The sequence below is a fragment of the Festucalex cinctus genome, chromosome 11 (assembly GCF_051991245.1).
Source record: "Festucalex cinctus isolate MCC-2025b chromosome 11, RoL_Fcin_1.0, whole genome shotgun sequence".
Classification (NCBI taxonomy): Eukaryota; Metazoa; Chordata; class Actinopteri; order Syngnathiformes; family Syngnathidae; genus Festucalex; species Festucalex cinctus.
Genome location: NC_135421.1, coordinates 14,019,126 through 14,040,070, shown reverse-complemented (window position 1 = coordinate 14,040,070; position 20,945 = coordinate 14,019,126). Strand labels below are relative to the sequence as shown.

At 44.7% G+C, this 20,945-nt stretch overlaps 2 protein-coding genes across 2 annotated transcripts; both read right to left on the bottom strand.

Annotated features, from left to right (window-relative positions):
* Nucleotides 1–9,755: 9,755 nt before the first annotated feature.
* Nucleotides 9,756–11,596, bottom strand: LOC144030949 (galectin-8-like). The gene is made up of 3 exons (XM_077537615.1): nt 11,532–11,596; nt 10,042–10,232; nt 9,756–9,902 (listed from the first exon to the last, which is right to left on the bottom strand). The coding sequence occupies exons 2-3, from the start codon at nt 10,186–10,188 to the stop codon at nt 9,756–9,758; spliced, it is 294 nt and encodes a 97-aa protein (XP_077393741.1). The 5' UTR covers nt 10,189–10,232; nt 11,532–11,596.
* Nucleotides 11,597–12,535: 939 nt separating this feature from the next.
* On the bottom strand, nt 12,536–13,554 carry LOC144030381 (olfactory receptor 10J5-like). The gene is given in 2 exon segments (XM_077536631.1): nt 12,536–13,500; nt 13,503–13,554. Coding segments are annotated over 2 exon segments (1,017 nt in total).
* Nucleotides 13,555–20,945: the final 7,391 nt, after the last annotated feature.

Here is a 20,945-nt window from a genome sequence, read left to right as displayed (position 1 = left end):
CCTATACTAGATGGTGGCAAAGCATTTTTTTTTTTTTATCTAAATGAAACGTCACAACTCACTTCAACAGAATTGCTTGTCCTTGCCACAAGATCCACCAGATGGCGCCAAATCAACACTTTAATTATTGTGACCTGTACAAAACCATCGTACAAACGAGATCTCCATCTTGGGATGGGTTTAGGAATATGCTTGAATGCTGTCCCGCAAATAACTGTATTGTTTTTGTGTCTTAACATTGGCTGTGCTTAACCCTTTAACAGCATGATTAATATTAAGATGTTACTTAGTTACCATTAGCAACAGTTTGACCCTGTTTCTAATCTATTCTTTCCTTTGGTAAAACTTCAACTTTTTAAGCCTCCAATATTCTTAAGCAGAAAATTAGGACAGCTATTTGTACCAAATTATGCAAACGCTTCTGAGAACAGGCCCTTGTATATGCACAGCTGGTAGAGGTAATGCAACATTGCCCTTCTGAGTAGTGACACCATTGACCTCACTCCCACTTCTTCATTTGAATCTGGTTTGATCCCACTCTTGTGTGCAAACTTTGCCGCACAGTGTCACGCGTCATGTTCATGCCTGCTTGGTGGAGTCATGCCATAATGTTCATCAAAATAGCCACAACCAACCAACAATGAACTTTTTCAGTCAAGCAACCAACCACAAGCTTAACAGTCAACAAGGCTTGCTTGATCATTTTATAATGATGCTTAACAGAAGGAGGAGGTTAAAAAACAACAACAACAACAACATAGTAAAAACCCACTGCAGTCATCACGCCAAAAGTGATAAATGTCAACAGTAAATAAGTCAGCCTGAGAGCCAATCAACCTGTATATTTATAGCAATATGTGGACAAAGTGGTTACTCTGACTTCATCACTGCAATGAATATTTTAGACTATACCACTAAAACATGCATCCATCTATTTTCTACACCACTTGCAGTATCCTGTTCAAGATCACAGGGTGATGGAGGCCCTGCCAGGCTGGATTTGGGCAAAAGGCAGACTACACTACAGTCAGAGTGGGAAGTGCACATGCTGCCTGGATGCAAGATGAATGAACTACTTTGACAACACCATCATATACAGAGCTCAGCATATATGAGTACACCCCCTTGAATTTAACTCATTCACTGCCTTTGACAAGTATACTTGTCAATTGTATTTTTTAGAGCGGTGCTAAATGGGGGCGAATCTGAGCATGCTCCACTGTAAATATCAAACTTGGAAACAACTTTACTGATGCCCAACCACCGGTAGATGACATCATTGCCCCATTTTATAGGAAATAAACACAGTTTCAGAGTCCATGGGAGAAATCGCTGTATTTTGGCAAACCTACATTTTTCTGCTGTCAATTATAAAAGAACGGGACGGGACAAAAAGTAGGGAGTCTCTTCTGTTATTTGGTAGATTCGGTTTATATATAATTATTGAATGTAATATCACGTGAGTATTGGAAATGTAAAAATTTTCTATAATGACTGGCAGTGAATGAGTTAATTTGAAGATTTTATTCAATATCTCAATGAACATAAGAACAATTTCTAAGATTCGGACAAAATGTTCTCTGTAGAATATGCGCGTAAATCCAATCACAACATGAAAGTAATGTTGTAATAGAATGCATAGATTTCACAAATTAACTAATGCAAAAAAATTACTGCATCCCACAACAAAAACGACATCTAGAGTTTTCTATGACCTCCATGACTGTTATGGTTAACAACATGCCTGCTAGGCCTGGAATTAACAAGTTGTTAGTCATTTTCTCGTGGTCTACTTATTTGTGCAAAACGTACTTTAATAAATATAATTACAATTTTTTGTGGGTACTAATTCACAAATTTTGATTATGATCAACCCGCGACCCTTGTGAGGAGAAAGCGGTTAAGAAAATGGATGGATGGATGGATGGATGGATGGATTATAATCAATTGGCCCACATTTGTGGGAGTATTTTGTAGTATAATTCCACAGAAACTCTTAATTCTAAAAGGAAACTAAAGGTGCTTTTATAAACTAGTTGGGGTCATTTACGCTAGCTATATATACATATATATATATATATATATATATATATATATATATATATATATATATATATATATATATATATATATATATATATATATATATATATATATATATTTACATTTTTAATCAGATTGACATCTTAGAATTTTGATTAATCACGATTAATCGCTTAATTAAAAAGGCTTTTTTAATCAACATTTTTTGCCCACCAAATTTAATTAAAGAGCACCTGTTATGTGTTAATTTTTTTATTTATTTTTTTCGACATTTAATGTTATGAGGACATCTTCAAAAATTTTGATCCACTGCACACGCTCATCCTCCTCTTTATCTAATCAGTTAATTAATTGCATAATTTAAAATGGGAAAAAAAATGACCCCAGTAGTTTGACATGAACTAATATTTGGAATGTCATACGCAAACATTTATTAAATACCTTACTTTTTAATGCATGTAGTTATGTTTATTGCTCCAACACAACCCGTGCTACCTTTATTGTAACCATCCTCTGTCAGCTATAGGATCATCTGCAGTCAAAATTAATAGTGTGATTAATATGCTAATACATGATTGATACAAGATTTTTTGTGATTAATTAATTAGTTCACGCTTGAACTTTGACAGCACTAATCTGTGGTGAGGAAATAGGCAACGACCTGTTTTCTGAGTTTGGTCAGCAAACTGAGCCATGATTGGTCGTTACCTGCTTCCTAAGCATGGTTGATGTCATCTTTAGTTGACAGCAAGTGGCAAAACTTGTTTTTAAAGATATTACTTGATCATGAAAAATAATAAAGTTATTTACATTACATTTATATTTTTTAGATAGTGTGTTGAGTATTAGATTTCCTTTTCAGCTTTAACTTGTATAAATTCTTCTGACTTCCCTGAATCTCTTTGGGCACACTCTCATGCTCTCTCCTGTCTTGTCAGATCATCGTTAGCTTCTCTTCTGCTCTCGCCATCCAGCCACTGCGTATCCGCGTCATCATTGTCTTTAACGACAACTGCATGTGTGTGTGTGTGTACTGCAGGGGTGGGGAACCTAGAACCTGTTGGCGCGATATGGCGTACCAGAGAATTCGCAAAACAAACCCCAATGCAGGGAGCCTGTTACAAACATCAGATAAATACATTCAATAGAAGCAGTATAACAGAACAGTCGAATGTTGTTGTCTGCCCACTCACTGCCAGGCTCGCTGCTAGAAATGTCCACCATCAGGACTTCTCTTAGCTACACTAATCTCATTAAACAATTGGCTTCTCCTAATTATTTTATGCTTGACCTGTTTTAAAACAGGTACTCCTCATCGGCCCGTACTGTATATTTTTTGTATGCCCATTTGGTTGATGTAAGCAGGGAGGAGGAGTCCTGTTATTATGTGTCACTATCACTTACAAAAAACACCCCATTATTTTCCTAAATAATCCTTCATAATTGAGTGCTGGACTTTGTCACGCATTACAAATTCTATCAGTAGCATTTGTTTCAGGAGATAATGACAAGCTAAAGAGCATTGTATCACTTGGAAGCAAATATGGCCACAAATGATACAAAATCCACAATATCAAATGTGAATAATACAATCAATTAGTAATAATAGACAAAACACATTATGACACATACATGCACATATACTGTATATATACAGTATACTGTATATGTATATACATGCATATAGAAAATATATATTGTGCTGTATAACAAGTAAAAAACACTTTTAATGGCAAAAATTACTGTAAATGAAACAAAACACAAATGATAAATGTAAAAGCATTCATAATAAAATAAAAATCATACCAAAACAAAAAAACATATAATAAATGAAAAATAAATAAATAAATATATATATACTACTGTGCTATATACAGTAATAAATAAATTAAAACAACAAAACATAACATACTTTTAATGAAAAAAATGAATGCAAATGAAAAAAGAACATATATGATGAATGAAAAAGTATTTATAATAAAATAAAAATCATACCAAAATGAAAAAACATATATAATAAATGAAAAAATATAGATAATTAACAGGAGTTTTTTTTTTTTTTTTTTTTTAATATATATTAACGCGGATTTCCATTAACGTGTAATTTTTGTAACACCCACGATAAACAAGGTCTACCACACACATGCACACAATCCATGTCTAAATTACCCAAGGGTCATATTACAAGCAATACCAAGTAATACATTAACTTCATATTAATCTCTATTATTAAGTATAACTGACAATGACATGCAAACAATATAATACAGCTCCTATAATGGACCTCATGACATAGTGCATGTATAGGCAATGTTGTGACTTGATGGGTGTGTCCAGGCACACCTAATAAATTCATTTCCCTCATGATAATGGTAAAATTGAAATAAAATAAGCATTTGACCACCTAACTGTATTTCAGATTGTATTGACATGTCTTACTTCTACACAGTGCATGGATTTCCTCCTATAGGTAATAAAATATAGGTCATGATGTCACTTTTACAAGTGCTGACAAATCAATTTATGGTCTGGGTCCAATTTGAACCTAAAATGCATGGGAATGTTTTTGTGTACGTACCTATACTCCTGGTGACCGTCCTCAGCCTCTCGAGCAGCTCCCCCACGTCCATCTCGTCTGTTTTCATCCACAGGATCATCCTCCAGAGGGGCAGCGGAAGACCAGCAGCCCAGCAAGGAGAAGCTTTCCTGGGGAGAAGAGACAGCTTGCCTGCTTTTACCGGACAGCTCCTCGGAGAGATTGGTGTGGTGGCGTTATGGGGGAGGGAGAGAGGGAGAAGGGGACGCAGGGGAATCAGAAGGGTCTAACCGGCGATGTGTATTCCTGGTCGCGGTCTTGTATAAAACATGGATGCCTAAGGTGTGTGCGTGTGTGGAATAGGCGATGTTGGTGGCCTCCTTGGATGCTTGAGCGATGCTGATGCCGCCTCACACAGCCTGGGCTGCCGGGACACGTCCTCAGCCAGGGGGAGTTGGGAAAGGGAGGATTCCTGGGAAGATGGGGAGGAGCTGGAGCAGGATGATGATGTGGATGATGATGCAGCCTCATCCGCACACATCAGACTCGCGTGATGCTGCAAACCTGTACAGACAATGGTTGGGGGAGGAGAAGCAGAGGTCGGTTGCAGTCTCACACGCATCTGTGATACAATAGTGACATCTCGTGTGCAAAACATGTATTTGCAAGCAATCATCATTACAGTATAGGCTGCCGTCATTTGATAGCTTTGTTGAAACAATCATACCTGATATTCAAGTAAACATGAACATAGTTTTCCATCTGTTTTAGGACCACTCTGGAAATTATTCTTTTTCTTGTCAAATGTGATGTGCAGACCTTTCATTGCAAGTTTTAGTAAATTATGTGGATATCAACCTAACTGGGTTTGCAATATAAATTGTGTTGGTGGTGGGTTGGTTTCGTCACCGTTGCATGTCCCGCCCCAAACACAATGTCGCTCTGTGATTGGTCCGAACCACCAGTGGTTCGGATTGGTGGAAATCAACAGGAGCGGTACCTAGATGTAGTCTTCCGAGTTTGTGAACTCACAAATACCGCGAGAATTCATCTTGCGAGAGCAAGGTTAGGTTGTTGGACCCCAGTTAATAAGCTTGAGCGTCAGAGGGAGTCAATTTTTCACAGTATAATGATTGCTTAGCTATAATTTTTGTATTGTATTTGGATGAATTGTGGAAACAATATCATCAGCATGATAATATATATAAGCATAATATAAATTATTTGAATGTACATGAAACCCCTGGCATTACTGTTTTTGTTTAGTAGTGTTGTCTTTTTGTGTTGTGCATGAGTATATTGATATGTTCCATTTTGTTAAAATCATTATCTTGATCTGCACTTATTCTTTGGTTCAATAAAGCAAAAAAAAAAAAAAAAAAAAGGCAAATCATTTGTAACCCTCGAGGTCAAATCAGTGCCACTCCTGCAGAGTAAATGCAATTAAAATGACATCGCATTTAAAAACACAGCCAGCAGAGGGTGCTGCAACTGCATAAACACGTACGAATTAAAGACACTGAAAAGAATCATTTTTATTCTTGGTCAAATACGTTTAAATTGTCACTTCAAAACACACAAGTGGAAATTAACTAATCGGAACACTTAGTCGACAATAACAGAAGGTTGAGTTTTATTTCACATCCCTGGCACAGTGGCACTTAATGTTCCACACAATTAAATTTTCTTACCATATCACAATCCGTAGTGTGGCCTTCATGCCGTGAAGTTATACTGTTAGATTTTATCATTGCAAAGCAAAGGTAAATAGTGGACAACAACAAAAGGCGGCCGTAGTGAGTACTATCCATCCATCCATCCATCTTCTTCCGCTTATCCGGGGTCGGTTCGCGGGGGCAGCAGCTTCAGGAGGGAAACCCAGACTTCCCTCCCCCCAGCCACTTCAACCAGCTCCTCCGGCGGGATCCCAAGGCGTTCCCAGGCCAGCCGAGAGACATAGTCTCTCCAGCGTGTCCTGGGTCGTCCCCGGGGCCTCCCGCCAGAGGGGCATGCCCGGAACACCTCCCCAGGGAGGCGTCCAGGAGGCATCCGAACCAGATCCCCGAGCCACCTCCGCTGGCTCCTCTCAACGCGGAGGAGCAGCGGCTCGACTCTGAGTCCCTCCCGGATGACAGAGCTTCTCACCCTATCTCTAAGGGAGAGCCCGGACACCCTGCGGAGGAAACTCATTTCGGCCGCTTGTATCCGGGATCTCGTTCTTTCGGTCACGACCCACAGCTCGTGACCATAGTGAGGGTTGGAACGTAGATCGACCGGTAAATCGAGAGTTTTGCCTTTTGGCTCAGCTCTTTCTTCACCACGACAGACCGATACAGAGTCCGCATCACTGCAGACGCTGCACCGATCCGCCTGTCGATCTCCCGCTCCATCCTACCCTCACTTGTAAACAAGACCCCAAGATACTTGAACTCCTCCACTTGGGGCAGGATCTCACCCCCGAATGAAGACGACACTCCACCCTTTTCCGACTGAGGACCATGGTCTCGGATTTGGAGGTGCTGATCCTCATCCCAGCCACTTCACACTTGGCTGCGAACCGCTCCAGTGAGAGCTGGAGGCCCCGGCTATATGAAGCCAACAGCACCACATCATCTGCAAAGAGCAGAGATGCAATGCTGAGGCCACCAAACCGGAACCCCTCCACGCCTCGGCTGCGCCTAGAAATTCTGTCCATAAAAGTTATGAACAGAATCGGTGACAAAGGGCAACCTTGGCGGAGTCCAACCCTCACCGGAAACGATTCCGACTTACTGCCGGCAATGCGGACCAAACTCTGGCAACGGTCGTACAGGGACCGAACAGCCCGTATCAAGGGGGCCGGCACCCCGTACTCCCGAAGCACCCCCCACAGAACTACTACCCCTCCGTGAGCCGGCACCTTAACGTGGTGGAGGGGTTTGCGTGTCCCAATGATCCTAGGAGCTATGTTGTCTGGGGCTTTATGCCCCTGGCAGGGTCACCCATGGCAAACAGGTCCTAGGTGAGGGGCCAGACTAAGCACGGCTCAGAAGACCCCTGATGATGATGACTAAAAATGGATCACGTTTTCCCTTGCCCGGACGCGGGTTACCGGGGCCCCCCTCTGGAGCCAGGCCTGGAGGCGGGGCTCGCTGGCGAGCGCCTGGTGGCCGGGCCTGCACCCATGGGGCCCGGCCGGGCACAGCCCGAAGAGGCAACGTGGGTCCCCCTTCCCACGGGCTCACCACCGGTGGGAGGGGCCAAAGGGGTCGGGTGCAGTGCAGGCTGGGTGGCAGCCAAGGGAGGAGACCTTGGCGGACCGACCCCCGGCTACAGAAGCTGGCTCTTGGGACATGGAATGTCACCTCTCTGGCAGGGAAGGAGCCCGAGCTGGTGTGCGAGGCCGAGAAGTTCCGACTAGACATAGTCGGACTCGCCTCCACACACAGCTTGGGCTCTGGTACCAGTCCTCTTGAGAGGGGTTGGACTCTCTTCCACTCTGGAGTTGCCCACGGTGTGAGGCGCAGAGCAGGTGTGGGCATACTTATTGCCCCCATGGCTCGGCGCCTGTATGTTGGGGTTTACCCCGGTGGACGAGAGGGTAGCCTCCCTCCGCCTTCGGGTGGGGGGACGGGTCCTGACTGTTGTTTGTGCATATGCACCAAACAGCAGCTCAGAGTACCCACCCTTTTTGGAGTCCTTGGAGGGTGTGCTGGAGAGCGCTCCCTCTGGGGACTCCCTCGTCCTGCTGGGGGACTTCAACGCTCAGGTGGGGAATGACAGTGAGACCTGGAGGGGCGTGATTGGGAGGAACGGCCCCCCTGATCGGAACCCGAGCGGTGTTCTGTTATTGGACTTCTGTGCTCGTCACGGTTTGTCCATAACGAACACCATGTTCAAGCATAAGGGTGTCCATATGTGCACTTGGCACCAGGACACCCTAGGCCGCAGTTCGATGATCGACTTTGTAGTCGTGTCATCGGATTTGCGGCCGCATGTTTTGGACACTCGGGTGAAGAGAGGGGCGGAGCTGTCAACTGATCACCACCTGGTGGTGTGTTGGCTCCGATGGTGGGGGAAGATGCCGGTCCGACCTGGCAGACCCAAACGTATTGTGAGGGTTTGCTGGGAACGTCTGGCGGAATCCCAGAAAGAGTTTCAATGCCCACCTCCGGCAGAGCTTTTCCCTTGTCTCGGGGGAGGCGGGGGACATTGAGTCCGAATGGGCCATGTTCCGCGCCTCCATTGTTGAGGCGGCCGATCGGAGCTGTGGCCGTAAGGTGGTCGGTGCCTGTCGCGGCGGCAATCTTTGAACCCGCTGGTGGACACCAGCGGTATGGATGCCGTCAAGCTGAAGAAGGAGTCCTATCGGGCCTTTTTGGCCTGTCGGACTCCGGAGGCAGCTGACAGGTACCGGATGGCCAAGCGGAACGCGGCTTCGGCGGTTGCTGAGGCAAAAACTCGGACATGGGAGGAGTTCGGTGAGGCCATGGAAAACGACTTCCGGACGGCTTCGAGGAAATTCTGGTCCACCATCCGGCGTCTCAGGAGAGGAAAGCAGTGCACCATTAACACTGTGTATAGTGGCGATGGGGTGCTGCTGACCTCGACTCGGGACGTCGTGAAGTAGTGAGGGGAATACTTCGAAGACCTCCTCAATTCCACCAACACATCTCCTTTTGAGGAAGCAGAGTCTGGGGACTCTGGGGTGGGCTCTCCTATCTCTGGGGTCGAAGTCACTGAGGTGGTTGGAAAGCTCCTCGGTGGCGGGGCCCCGGGGGTGGATGAGATCCGTCCGGAGTTCCTAAAGACTCTGGATGTTGTGGGGCTGTCGTGGTTGACACGCCTCTACAACATCGCGTGGACATCGGGGACAGTGCCTCTGGATTGGCAGACCGGGGTGGTGGTCCCCCTTTTTAAGAAGGGGGACCGGAGGGTGTGTTCCAACTACAGAGGGATCACACTCCTCAGCCTCCCTGGTAAGGTCTATTCAGGGGTGCTGGAGAGGAGGGTCCATCGGGAGGTCGAATCTCGGATTCAGAAGGAGCAGTGTGGTTTTCGTCCTGGCCGTGGAACAGTGGACCAGCTCTACACCCTCCCACCTATTATTAGTGAGTACTAAAATTTCACTAATTGTAATTGGCGTCAACAGCATAAAGTGGTCATCCAGACAGGAAGTGGCAGTCGGGTGGTGATGTCACATCCGCTGGACACTAGCCTGCAACGCAGACCACACCTCCAGCCACTTGAAGCTTCGCAGGTCTTCAATTTGATATTTGTAATCCATCTGGTGGATGTCGTTGAAGGTCAGGCGGAAAGCGTCTCTATCACACAAGATGACAATCTGGATGAGGACAAATCAGAAGGTCAATAAGTACTCAATCAGTAAATGTACAGTTTCTACAGGTGCACATTCCACTTGTGCCCACTTTTAGATGTAATGGATGCTAGGCCTCAGCAAAAATGCTCACAACAGAAGTCACCTTGAAGTCATGTCCTGGTCCAAAGGGGCGTTGTTCTGGAAAGTTCGCCTGACGCTTTTCACCCCACGAGTCGTCCACCCTGGAGTTTAGCACGATGGTTCTGCTTTCAAAGTTAACCTTCAGGTGCAGCACCGTCATCCTCGCCATCGTGATTGTCGTCGTGGTCGCGCACCAGCAGGTTGATGATGAGCCTGCCGCAAAAATACACAAAGTCATTGTGGTAACAGGCTTCTTTGATTCAGGGTGTAGCCTATTACTTCTCTGCTTAGGGATAAATAAAATATTCAATTATTATTATTGTTATTATTATTATTGTTATTATTATTATTATTATTATTATTATTATTATTATTATTATTATTATTATTATTATCCATCCATTTTCTTGAGCGCTCATTCCTCACAAGGGTCGCGGGGGGTGCTGGCGCCTATCTCAGCTGGCTCTGGGCAGTAGGCGGGGGACACCCTGGACTGGTTGCCAGCCAATCGCAGGGCACACAGAGACGAACAACCATCCACACTCGCAAGCACACCTAGGGACAATTCGGAGCGCCCAATTAACCTGCCATGCATGTCTTCATTCAGTTTGAATCTGATTGGTTAATGCTGAACGCCACCACATCCGAAAGTGTGCACACTTGTGCTAGCTTCCATCCATTCTCTGCACCTGTGATTCTCAACAAGTGGGTTGGGACCCAAAAGTGGGTCGCGGACAGCTTACATAAAAATCCTGCTATTTTATTAATTCTTCACATATTACTATGAACGTTCAGATAATACTAATTTTAGCCTCTATACTTTTGGTCATTGCCATTATTCACTATTAATTTGGCATTTATTAGCCCTTTAATGTGAACATTAGCCTCTGTTGATTTGCCATATAGGTTCCAAGTGCCAGATGAAATCTTTGAGTGCCAAGGATAGCTTCTTAGAAAACTGGTATTTTTAGAGATTCTGAAATCAACTTCCTTCATTAATCCTCAAAATGCAGATATAGCCCCTGATAATTTAATAAAATAACTCAAATAGCCCACACATATTATTCAGTAAGTGATGTTTGAAAAAGGGAATCAAAATGCTAAGGTACTTTAGTTTTGCTAACATGCATTGACACGGTACAAGCTAGCATCTGTTACAAATCCATCTAAATTGCACTTTTTATCCGCAAACAACAGTATGTCTCCAGGTTTAATTTGCCTAGAATTGTCCTTAAACTGGATAATTACCTACCTAGCTAACTAGCAAGCTGACTGGCTAGAAAATTAGCCAGTAAGCTAACAAACCATCTCCATGAGCTGACACCTTACTGTGGTGGAGAGGTTTGTGTGACCCAATGATCCTAGGAGGTATGTTGTCTGGGGCTTTATACCCTGCCAGGGTCACACATGGCAAACAGGTCGGAGGTGAGGGGTCAGACAAAGCACGGCTCAAAAGAACCTTATGACTGCCGTTCCCCTTGCCCGGACGCGGGCACACCTTACCTTACACACCTGTTCGCTGAAAAGCAATCTTATCCTCCTTTTCTCTATGGCCAGAAGATGCCACAAGATGGCGCCAAAACCCCACACTAGCACATAACTCGAATTCCGCCTCCCTTCACTGGTTCACTTTTAGTTTTTAAAACAAAACACACATTTATTCTTCGGCTTTCGATTCAGCACTCAGTGGTTGTGGGTTAAATCCTGGATATTGTGGCAATGTAGAAGAGTCCTTGAGCATGTTACTGTCAGTTGCTCCACTGCGTCATCATCATTGGGGTTTTTATTGTTTACTGTTTTTTAAGATTTTAATTTATTGTTTTAACCGTTTTTATACGTCTGATTTTACTTTATGGACAGCACTCTATAAACACAGTTGAGTTCATAGAATTTTTATTCAGCAACGTGGATTTTTTTCAAAGGTATTTGTTTTACATTATTAATGATGCATTTATTTATTTATTTTAGTTACATTTCATTTTGTGATGTTTAGGTGTGTTTCTGGAAATAAAAATAATATTTTGCTCATGCAAACAAAGTGAAGTGAAATGAGAGTTAATGCTGGGGAAAAAAACTTTCTATCTTGTTTGGTAGAGAAATTAAGTAGTCTAAATCTAAATCTAAAAAGTATTGGGTAGAAATTTAATAATCTTAAATCTGGAAAATCTTTAGCTCTTAAATCCATATTGCTAAGCTCTTACAATCATTTCATCTTTGAAGCAACTGAAAGCTGTATAGGTAGGTAGATAGATGGATACCCTTTTTTTTCGTCCTGTGAAGGAAATTAGATAATATGGTACAATAAAACAGTAACAACATTTCCTGAATGTGATTAAAAACAAACAAACAAACAAACAAACAAACATTACAATCAATTGTGGATGGAACACATTTCAATACGACAACAACATACAAGTGTTAATTATCCAGAAGACTTCTTACGTGATGTTATTTTTTTTTTTTAATTGACCAATTACATTACATTACATTACATTACATATAATGCCGACATTAATTCATTTGACGTGGCGAGAGAACAACTTCTTGATGTGTTTCCAGATTTCTTTCATCTTCACGCCATATATGATTGGATTCAAGAGAGGATTGTACACCACAATTTGCAACATCATGATCAGGCGAACGCTCTTTGGAAGCTCAGACTCCATTTGGTCCACAATGACGTCGAACGCAGCCAAGTAAGAGAAGCAGATTAAAACCAACAGGTGAGGTAAACAAGTGTTTGCCGCCTTTTCCCAGGCTCCGCCGCAGCGGTGATAAGCGACGCTAAAGATTTTGATGTATGTGAAGAGGATGAACAGCACAGGGAGAATCTCAACATTGATAAAGAGCACCACGCCGTAAATGACTAACATTTGTGATCTCACGCAGTGAAGCTTGTTCACAGAATTATTACAGAAAACCCCCCCTGAAACAAAAGCGCACATTTTTTGCTTTGCATTCATGAAAATTGCCACCGCAATCTGGCAGCCAGGCAGAAACCAGGCCAGAGCCAAGAAGATGGTGACATTGGCTTTGCGCATGGTCCTCGTATATTGCAGAGGCTTGCAGATGGACACGTACCTGTCAAAAGCCATGGCTGACAACAGAAAGAAGTCTGACCCCCCTAAAGTGTAGAAAAAGAACAACTGCAACATACAAGCGGTGTGAGAAACACTCTGGCTTTGAGACAAGACATCCACAATGAGTTTAGGGTAGATAGCAGTGCTGAACAAAAGTGAGTTTAGACACAAAGCTGCGATGAAAATATACATGGGCTCATGAAGGTTCCTGTGAATCCAGATGATATAAATAATGGTGCAATTAGTGCAGAGGATGAGAACATACAGTGTCAAAAAGGACACAAAGTAAACATATCTGTACTTATCCACATCTACATAGCCGCCAAGACTTATTACGATGTGCGTTCCGTTCATCATGTTTCATTCACGTGCACGATGCACACTGACGGTCAAGAGTTGCAGTCTTTTATGATGGCTGCTGATCCTCCATGGATCTCATTATGAGCTGCTGTCATGTCAACAAACTCCCTGAAGTCCTTTTCGCCTTTGTGTTGTTCGTGCGACTGACCCGTCCGTCACATGCAGGAGGGTCAAACATTTGTTGGACATAAGGTTCGAAAGTGATGTAGTTCCTCAGGTTCTGTCAGCATTGTTCTGATCTTGATAGTGTCCCCTACACCTCGATTATCATGAGCTGTTTTCTCTGTCATTTTAAGCACTGGTTAAATTCTTATCCCGTCGTTAGCTATCCAACTGTTAAATATGCGTTGTTTAAAACATGCTTAGTCACATCAGTCAACGGAACCATCAAAATTAACCATGTGATTAACGTCACTGGTTAGATTATATCCCACCATTCCTCATTTTGTTTACATCCAGTTTTGCGGGGAAAAAAATAGCCAAACAATTTCGAGCAATATTTTTCAATGTTTTTGGAAACAATTCACAAAGCATGAACAAATAATATCACTGGTATTGGGCCAAAAGTCACTTTTCATGTTTGTTCAACCATTAACAATGCATCATAAAAGAAAGAAAGAAAGAAAGAAAGAAAGAAAGAAAGAAAGAAAGAAAGAAAGAAAGAAAGAAAGAAAGAAAGAAAGAAAGAAAGAAAGAAAGAAAGAAAGAAAGAAAGACATTTTCAACACTTTAGACTGATCAGTAATTCGTAAAAATGACATCCACATGTGAGGACTGAGCAAAAGTACAGATTTTTGAAAAATATGAAATTTGCCAAATTGTGACTTATGAGGTTGTGGCCCGATGCCAGCGATACTAAAACATTGAAAGTGAAATACTGTATACATTGCAACTGAGTTGTGCTGAGTAACGACCACGTTGGAGCCAGGGTATGTTCAAGGATAATAACCTCTGATCAGATGATCCACACCAAAACATTACTTTTCAGTACATTACAAATTTGATGACATATGGTAATTATATTTAATCATAAATCATCCCAGTCTGTTTTTAATGTGATATGTCCCAGTCCCCCCCCCAAAAAAATAATAATAATAAATAAATAAATAAATAAATAAATAAAATAAAATAAAATAAAATAAAATAAAATAAAATAAAATAAAATAAAATAAAATAAATAAATAAATAAATAAATAAATAAATAAATAAATAAATAAATAAATAAATAAATAAAATAAAATAAAATAAAATAAAATAAACACCTTAACGTGGTGGAGGGGTTTGCGTGTCCCAATGATCCTAGGAGCTATGTTGTCTGGGGCTTTATGCCCCTGGCAGGGTCACCCATGGCAAACAGGTCCTAGGTGAGGGTCCAGACTAAGCACGGCTCAGAAGACCCCTGATGATGATGACTAAAAATGGATCACGTTTTCCCTTGCCCGGACGCGGGTCACCGGGGCCCCCCTCTGGAGCCAGGCCTGGAGACGGGCCTCGCTGGCGAGCGCCTGGTGGCCGGGCCTGCACCCACGGGGCCCGGCCGGGCACAGCCCGAAGAGGCAATGTGGGTCCCCCTTCCCACGGGCTCACCACCGGTGGGAGGGGCCAAAGGGGTCGGGTGCAGTGCAGGCTGGGTGGCAGCCAAGGGAGGAGACCTTGGCGGACCGACCCCCGGCTACAGAAGCTGGCTCTTGGGACATGGAATGTCACCTCTCTGGCAGGGAAGGAGCCCGAGCTGGTGTGCGAGGCCGAGAAGTTCCGACTAGACATAGTCGGACTCGCCTCCACAAACAGCTTGGGCTCTGGTACCAGTCCTCTTGAGAGGGGTTGGACTCTCTTCCACTCTGGAGTTGCCCACGGTGTGAGGCGCAGAGCAGGTGTGGGCATACTTATTGCCCCCCGGCTCGGCGCCTGTATGTTGGGGTTTACCCTGGTGGACGAGAGGGTAGCCTCCCTCCGCCTTCGGGTGGGGGGACGGGTCCTGACTGTTGTTTGTGCATATGCACCAAACAGCAGCTCAGAGTACCCACCCTTCTTGGAGTCCTTGGAGGGTGTGATGGAGAGCGCTCCCTCTGGGGACTCCCTCGTCCTGTTGGGGGACTTCAACGCTCACGTGGGGAATGACAGTGAGACCTGGAGGGGCGTGATTGGGAGGAACGGCCCCCCTGATCGGAACCCGAGCGGTGTTCTGTTATTGGACTTCTGTGCTCGTCACGCTTTGTCCATAACGAACACCATGTTCAAGCATAAGGGTGTCCATATGTGCACTTGGCACCAGGACACCCTAGGCCGCAGTTCGATGATCGACTTTGTAGTCGTGTCATCGGATTTGCGGCCGCATGTTTTGGACACTCGGGTGAAGAGAGGGGCGGAGCTGTCAACTGATCACCACCTGGTGGTGTGTTGGCTCCGATGGTGGGGGAAGATGCCGGTCCGACCTGGCAGACCCAAACGTATTGTGAGGGTTTGCTGGGAACGTCTGGCGGAATCCCCTGTCAGAAAGAGTTTCAATGCCCACCTCCGGCAGAGCTTTTCCCTTGTCTCGGGGGAGGCGGGGGACATTGAGTCCGAATGGGCCATGTTCCGCGCCTCCATTGTTGAGGCGGCCGATCGGAGCTGTGGCCGTAAGGTGGTCGGTGCCTGTCGCGGCGGCAATCTTCGAACCCGCTGGTGGACACCAGCGGTAAGGGATGCCGTCAAGCTGTGAAGGAGTCCTATCGGGCCTTTTTGGCCTGTCGGACTCCGGAGGCAGCTGACAGGTACCGGATGGCCAAGCGGAACGCGGCTTCGGCGGTTGCTGAGGCAAAAACTCGGACATGGGAGGAGTTCGGTGAGGCCATGGAAAACGACTTCCGGACGGCTTCGAGGAAATTCTGGTCCACCATCCGGCGTCTCAGGAGAGGAAAGCAGTGCACCATTAACACTGTGTATAGTGGCGATGGGGTGCTGCTGACCTCGACTCAGGACGTCGTGAAGCGGTGGGGGGAATACTTTGAAGACCTCCTCAATTCCACCGACACGTCTCCTTTTGAGGAAGCAGAGTCTGGGGACTCTGGGGTGGGCTCTCCTATCTCTGGGGTCGAAGTCACTGAGGTGGTTGGAAAGCTCCTCGGTGGCGGGGCCCCGGGGGTGGATGAGATCCGTCCGGAGTTCCTAAAGACTCTGGATGTTGTGGGGCTGTCGTGGTTGACACGCCTCTACAACATCGCGGGGACATCGGGGACAGTGCCTCTGGATTGGCAGACCGGGGTGGTGGTCCCCCTTTTTAAGAAGGGGGACCGGAGGGTGTGTTCCAACTACAGAGGGATCACACTCCTCAGCCTCCCTGGTAAGGTCTATTCAGGGGTGCTGGAGAGGAGGGTCCGTCGGTAGGTCGAATCTCGGATTCAGAAGGAGCAGTGTGGTTTTCGTCCTGGCCGTGGAACAGTGGACCAGCTCTACACCCTCCGCAGGATCCTCGAGGGTGCGTGGGAGTTCGCTCATCCAGTTCACAAGTGTTTTGTGGATTTGGAGAAGGCGTTCGACCGTGTCCCTCGGGGAGTTCTGTGGGGGGTGCTTCGGGAGTACGGGGTGCCGGGCCCCTTGATACGGGCTGTTCGGTCCCTGTACGACCGTTGCCAGAGTTTGGTCCGCATTGCCGGCAGTAAGTCGGATTCGTTTCCGGTGAGGGTTGGACTCCGCCAAGGTTGCCCTTTGTCACCGATTCTGTTCATAACTTTTATGGACAGAATTTCTAGGCGCAGCCGAGGCGTGGAGGGGTTCCGGTTTGGTGGCCTCAGCATTGCATCTCTGCTCTTTGCAGATGATGTGGTGCTGTTGGCTTCATCAAGCTGGGGCCTCACAACTCTCACTGGAGCGGTTCGCAGCCGAGTGTGAAGCGGTTGGGATGAAGTCAGCACCTCCAAATCCGAGACCATGGTCCTCAGTCGGAAAAGGGTGGAGTGTCGTCTTCAGGTCGGGGATGAGATCCTGCCCCAAGTGGAGGAGTTCAAGTATCTTGGGGTCTTGTTCACGAGTGAGGGTAGGATGGAGCGGGAGATCGACAGGCGGATCGGTGCAGCGTCTGCAGTGATGCGGACTCTGTATCGGTCCGTCGTGGTGAAGAAAGAGCTGAGCCAAAAGGCAAAGCTCTCGATTTACCGGTCGATCTACGTTCCAACCCTCACCTATGGTCACAAGCTGTGGGTCGTGACCGAAAGAACGAGATCCCGGATACAAGCGGCCGAAATGAGTTTCCTCCGCAGGGTGTCCGGGCTCTCCCTTAGAGATATGGTGAGAAGCTCGGTCATCCGGGAGGGACTCAGAGTCGAGCCGCTGCTCCTCCGCGTTGAGAGGAGCCAGCTGAGGTGGCTCGGGCATCTGGTTCGGATGCCTCCTGGACGCCTCCCTGGGGAGGTGTTCCGCGCATGTCCCTCTGGCGGGAGGCCCCGGGGACGACCCAGGACACGCTGGAGAGACTATGTCTCTCGGCTGGCCTGGGAACGCCTTGGGATCCCGCCGGAGGAGCTGGTTGAAGTGGCTGGGGAGAGGGAAGTCTGGGTTTCCCTCCTGAAGCTGCTGCCCCCAAGACCCGACCCCGGATAAGCGGTAGATGATGGATGGATGGATGGATGGATGAAAATAAAATAAAGATAATGACATGCTTTGGGCGGAATGGTGGATGACTGGTTAGCACGCCCACCTCCCAGTTCTGAGGACTCGGGTTCGAGTCCAGGCTCCGGCCTCTTCCTGGGTGGAGTTTGCATGTTCTCCCCGTGCCTGCGTGGGGCTTCTCTGGGTACTCCAGTCTTCCTCACACTTTCCAAAGGCATGCATGGCAGGTTAATTGGGCGCTCCACATTGTCCCTCGGTGTGCTTGTGAGTGTGGATGGTTGTTCGTCTCTGTGTGCCCTGCGATTGGCTGGCAACCAGTTCTGGATGTACCCCACCTACTGCCCAAAGCCAGCTGAGATAGGCTCCAGCACCCGCAACCCTTGTGAGGAATAAGCGGTCAAGAAGATGGATGGACTTGTATTTTAAAATAGCAACAGGTGCCAATTTTGAAAGTGCGTTTGAAAGTATTGCATGGGTGTTTCATTATCTTTTTATTGTATGTCATACAGTGTTCTCCCTTATGCAATGTTAAATATTAAATTATTTTTATTACTAAATAATAATTATCACATCAATGTTATTAAATGATTATTCATGTTTATTTAATAAAAATGATCAGGATCGTTATCAGGTACAGTTGTGCTTGAAAGTTTACTTACCCTTGCTATGGAAACATATGAGCACACCAGAAAAAGGCTTAATGCCCATAAAATCCATAATATGGTGGCAAATGTTTTGATGTTTTCAGAGGTTGAAGCTGACATGAGATATGCATTCAAATTTTGATGACAATTCATAGCATATTTGTATCATTAAGCAACTTTTGGACGTTTACAGTTGTGCTCATAAGTCGACATACCTGAAGGTTATGTAAACTTTCAGACACAACTGTATCTGCAGAGCTGATGAGCTGATCCTTTGAATCAGGTGTGTTGGAGAAGGGAAACCTCAGTCTAAAACATGAAGGACTGCGACCCTCGAGGATCGGAGTTTGAGACTTCCTATGCTCCAAATTGTTCTCAGGTTTGAGTGGTTGTTTTGACAAAAGAGACTTTTTAATTTGAAGAGGACGCACATTTTTCTATTACATGTACTTCTATTAATTTCCGAGCAGGGTGATGTCAGGTTTTTTTTTTTTTTTTTTTTGGTGATGTAAGTTAGTGCTCGGGCCTTGGAGAGCAAAAAAAAATAAAAAATTGCTGTTAGTTTCAAAGCTTGTTTGTAGTCAGGAGAAATAAAGAAAATCCCAGAAGGGAAAACAACAAAAAGAAAAACGTTTTTGGAATGATGTAATTGTCATTTTGTTTTCCTATAATCGGGTGGAAAGAATAGATTAAAATCTGGAAATGGATTTTTGACATTTTATTTTAAGATCACATTTCGTAGCCCTACATTCGTCTCTGGAGGCAAACTACAAGCTAGGCAATTAAGAGGAACGTCATCAGTGTGTGGAAAGTCAACAGACTGGGATTGACTTGTTATTGTTTTCTGCTGTCATTACAACGATTAATTAGAAGGGAAATCATGATGTAAGGATGGTGTCATAACAAGGTCAGCCCCTGGGGGAGGCTAATGATGAGCTCGTGGCCACAAGTGATGTTCACTGGGAGCTTGTATCTGGCAAACAAGTCAATTATCTGGACAACGCCAGCAAAGTGTCACGTTAGCACGTTAGCCTGGTACGCAGATAAGGATTTTTCCAAATCTTTAAAAAAACATTTTATTTTTATTTGATTTTTTAATCTTTGGCAGACCCCCCACTTCAAGATAAAAAGTTGGGTCCACGTATGAACCATTTACTAAAACATAACACTAAAAGATAATTTAATTTTAAAATTAACTGGAAATGACCTGTAAAAGATGGAAAAATAAAACAAACTACAACCTCATCTGCTTTGTAATTACATGATAAGATGATCAAATAAGATTTGTAACAGCAGCAGAAGAGTGTCTTTCGAGTGAAGGCAAAACAAGCTCAAGGGAAACAAACTGAGGTCGCCTTTTGTTTCCCGACTTGTGCAAAAAATAAACACATCGTGGAAGGTCGGATAAAGACTTGATTTCACCGGCGGGCTAGAAGTGATGCCACCCACAAAAGCGAGCCCTTTGGAAACACAGACCGTGAATGGAAAAACACAATTTACTCAAATGTAAAACTAGATAGCTTTCTCCGTTCATAAATACTTCACATAAGTCCATACGCAGGAATTAAAAAAGCAGGCTGTTTTTTTTTTTGTTTTTTTTTTGTTTTGTTTTTTTTTTTCTTGATTTAATACAGCTGAGCGAATCAACAAACGATTTTGTACAGAATTGTCAATACAAATTTGTTCATTCCAATCCTGTGTTTGTCCTACCCTGTGGTAGAAAACTCGCAAAATTCAACAATTAAGGTTTCAGCAGTTTGTACACTTTGAGAGATCAAATTCTGTTTAACCCTCCTGCCATGTTGCGGCTGACCCGTTTGGAAAATCTAGATCTCAACTTTGAATAGACATTTTATATAAAATATATATGTGACTAATCTACGTTGAAATGACGATTAAATTACGTAATCTGATATTGCAATCTGCACCTGTAATCTCGGTTTGCTCAATGGGATTATCCATCCATCCATTTTCTTGACTGCTTATTCCTCACAAGGGTCGCGGGGGGTGCCGGAGCCTATCTCAGATGGCTTTGGGCAGTAGGCAGGGGACAGTGGGATTATTATAAGCAGAAAATCGTACTTATACCCGCCTTCATCTTGCAGAATGCAGGCAAGTCATTCTTCCTCATGTCAAGTACAATCACGGTGTCACGGCAAAATTAAATCACCACGTAGCAACAAACTAGAAAGCACCACCAATAACCAATACAACAACTGAACCACTAACCAACAGAATATTTAACATAAACA

Coding starts and splice junctions, on each gene's coding strand:
- LOC144030949 (XM_077537615.1), bottom strand. CDS start 10,188: ATGGCGAGGATGACGGTGCTGCACCTGAAGGTTAACTTTGAAAGCAGA. Junction 9,903..10,041: donor GACCAGGACATGACTTCAAG/GTGACTTCTGTT, acceptor GTCCTCATCCAG/ATTGTCATCTTGTGTGATAG.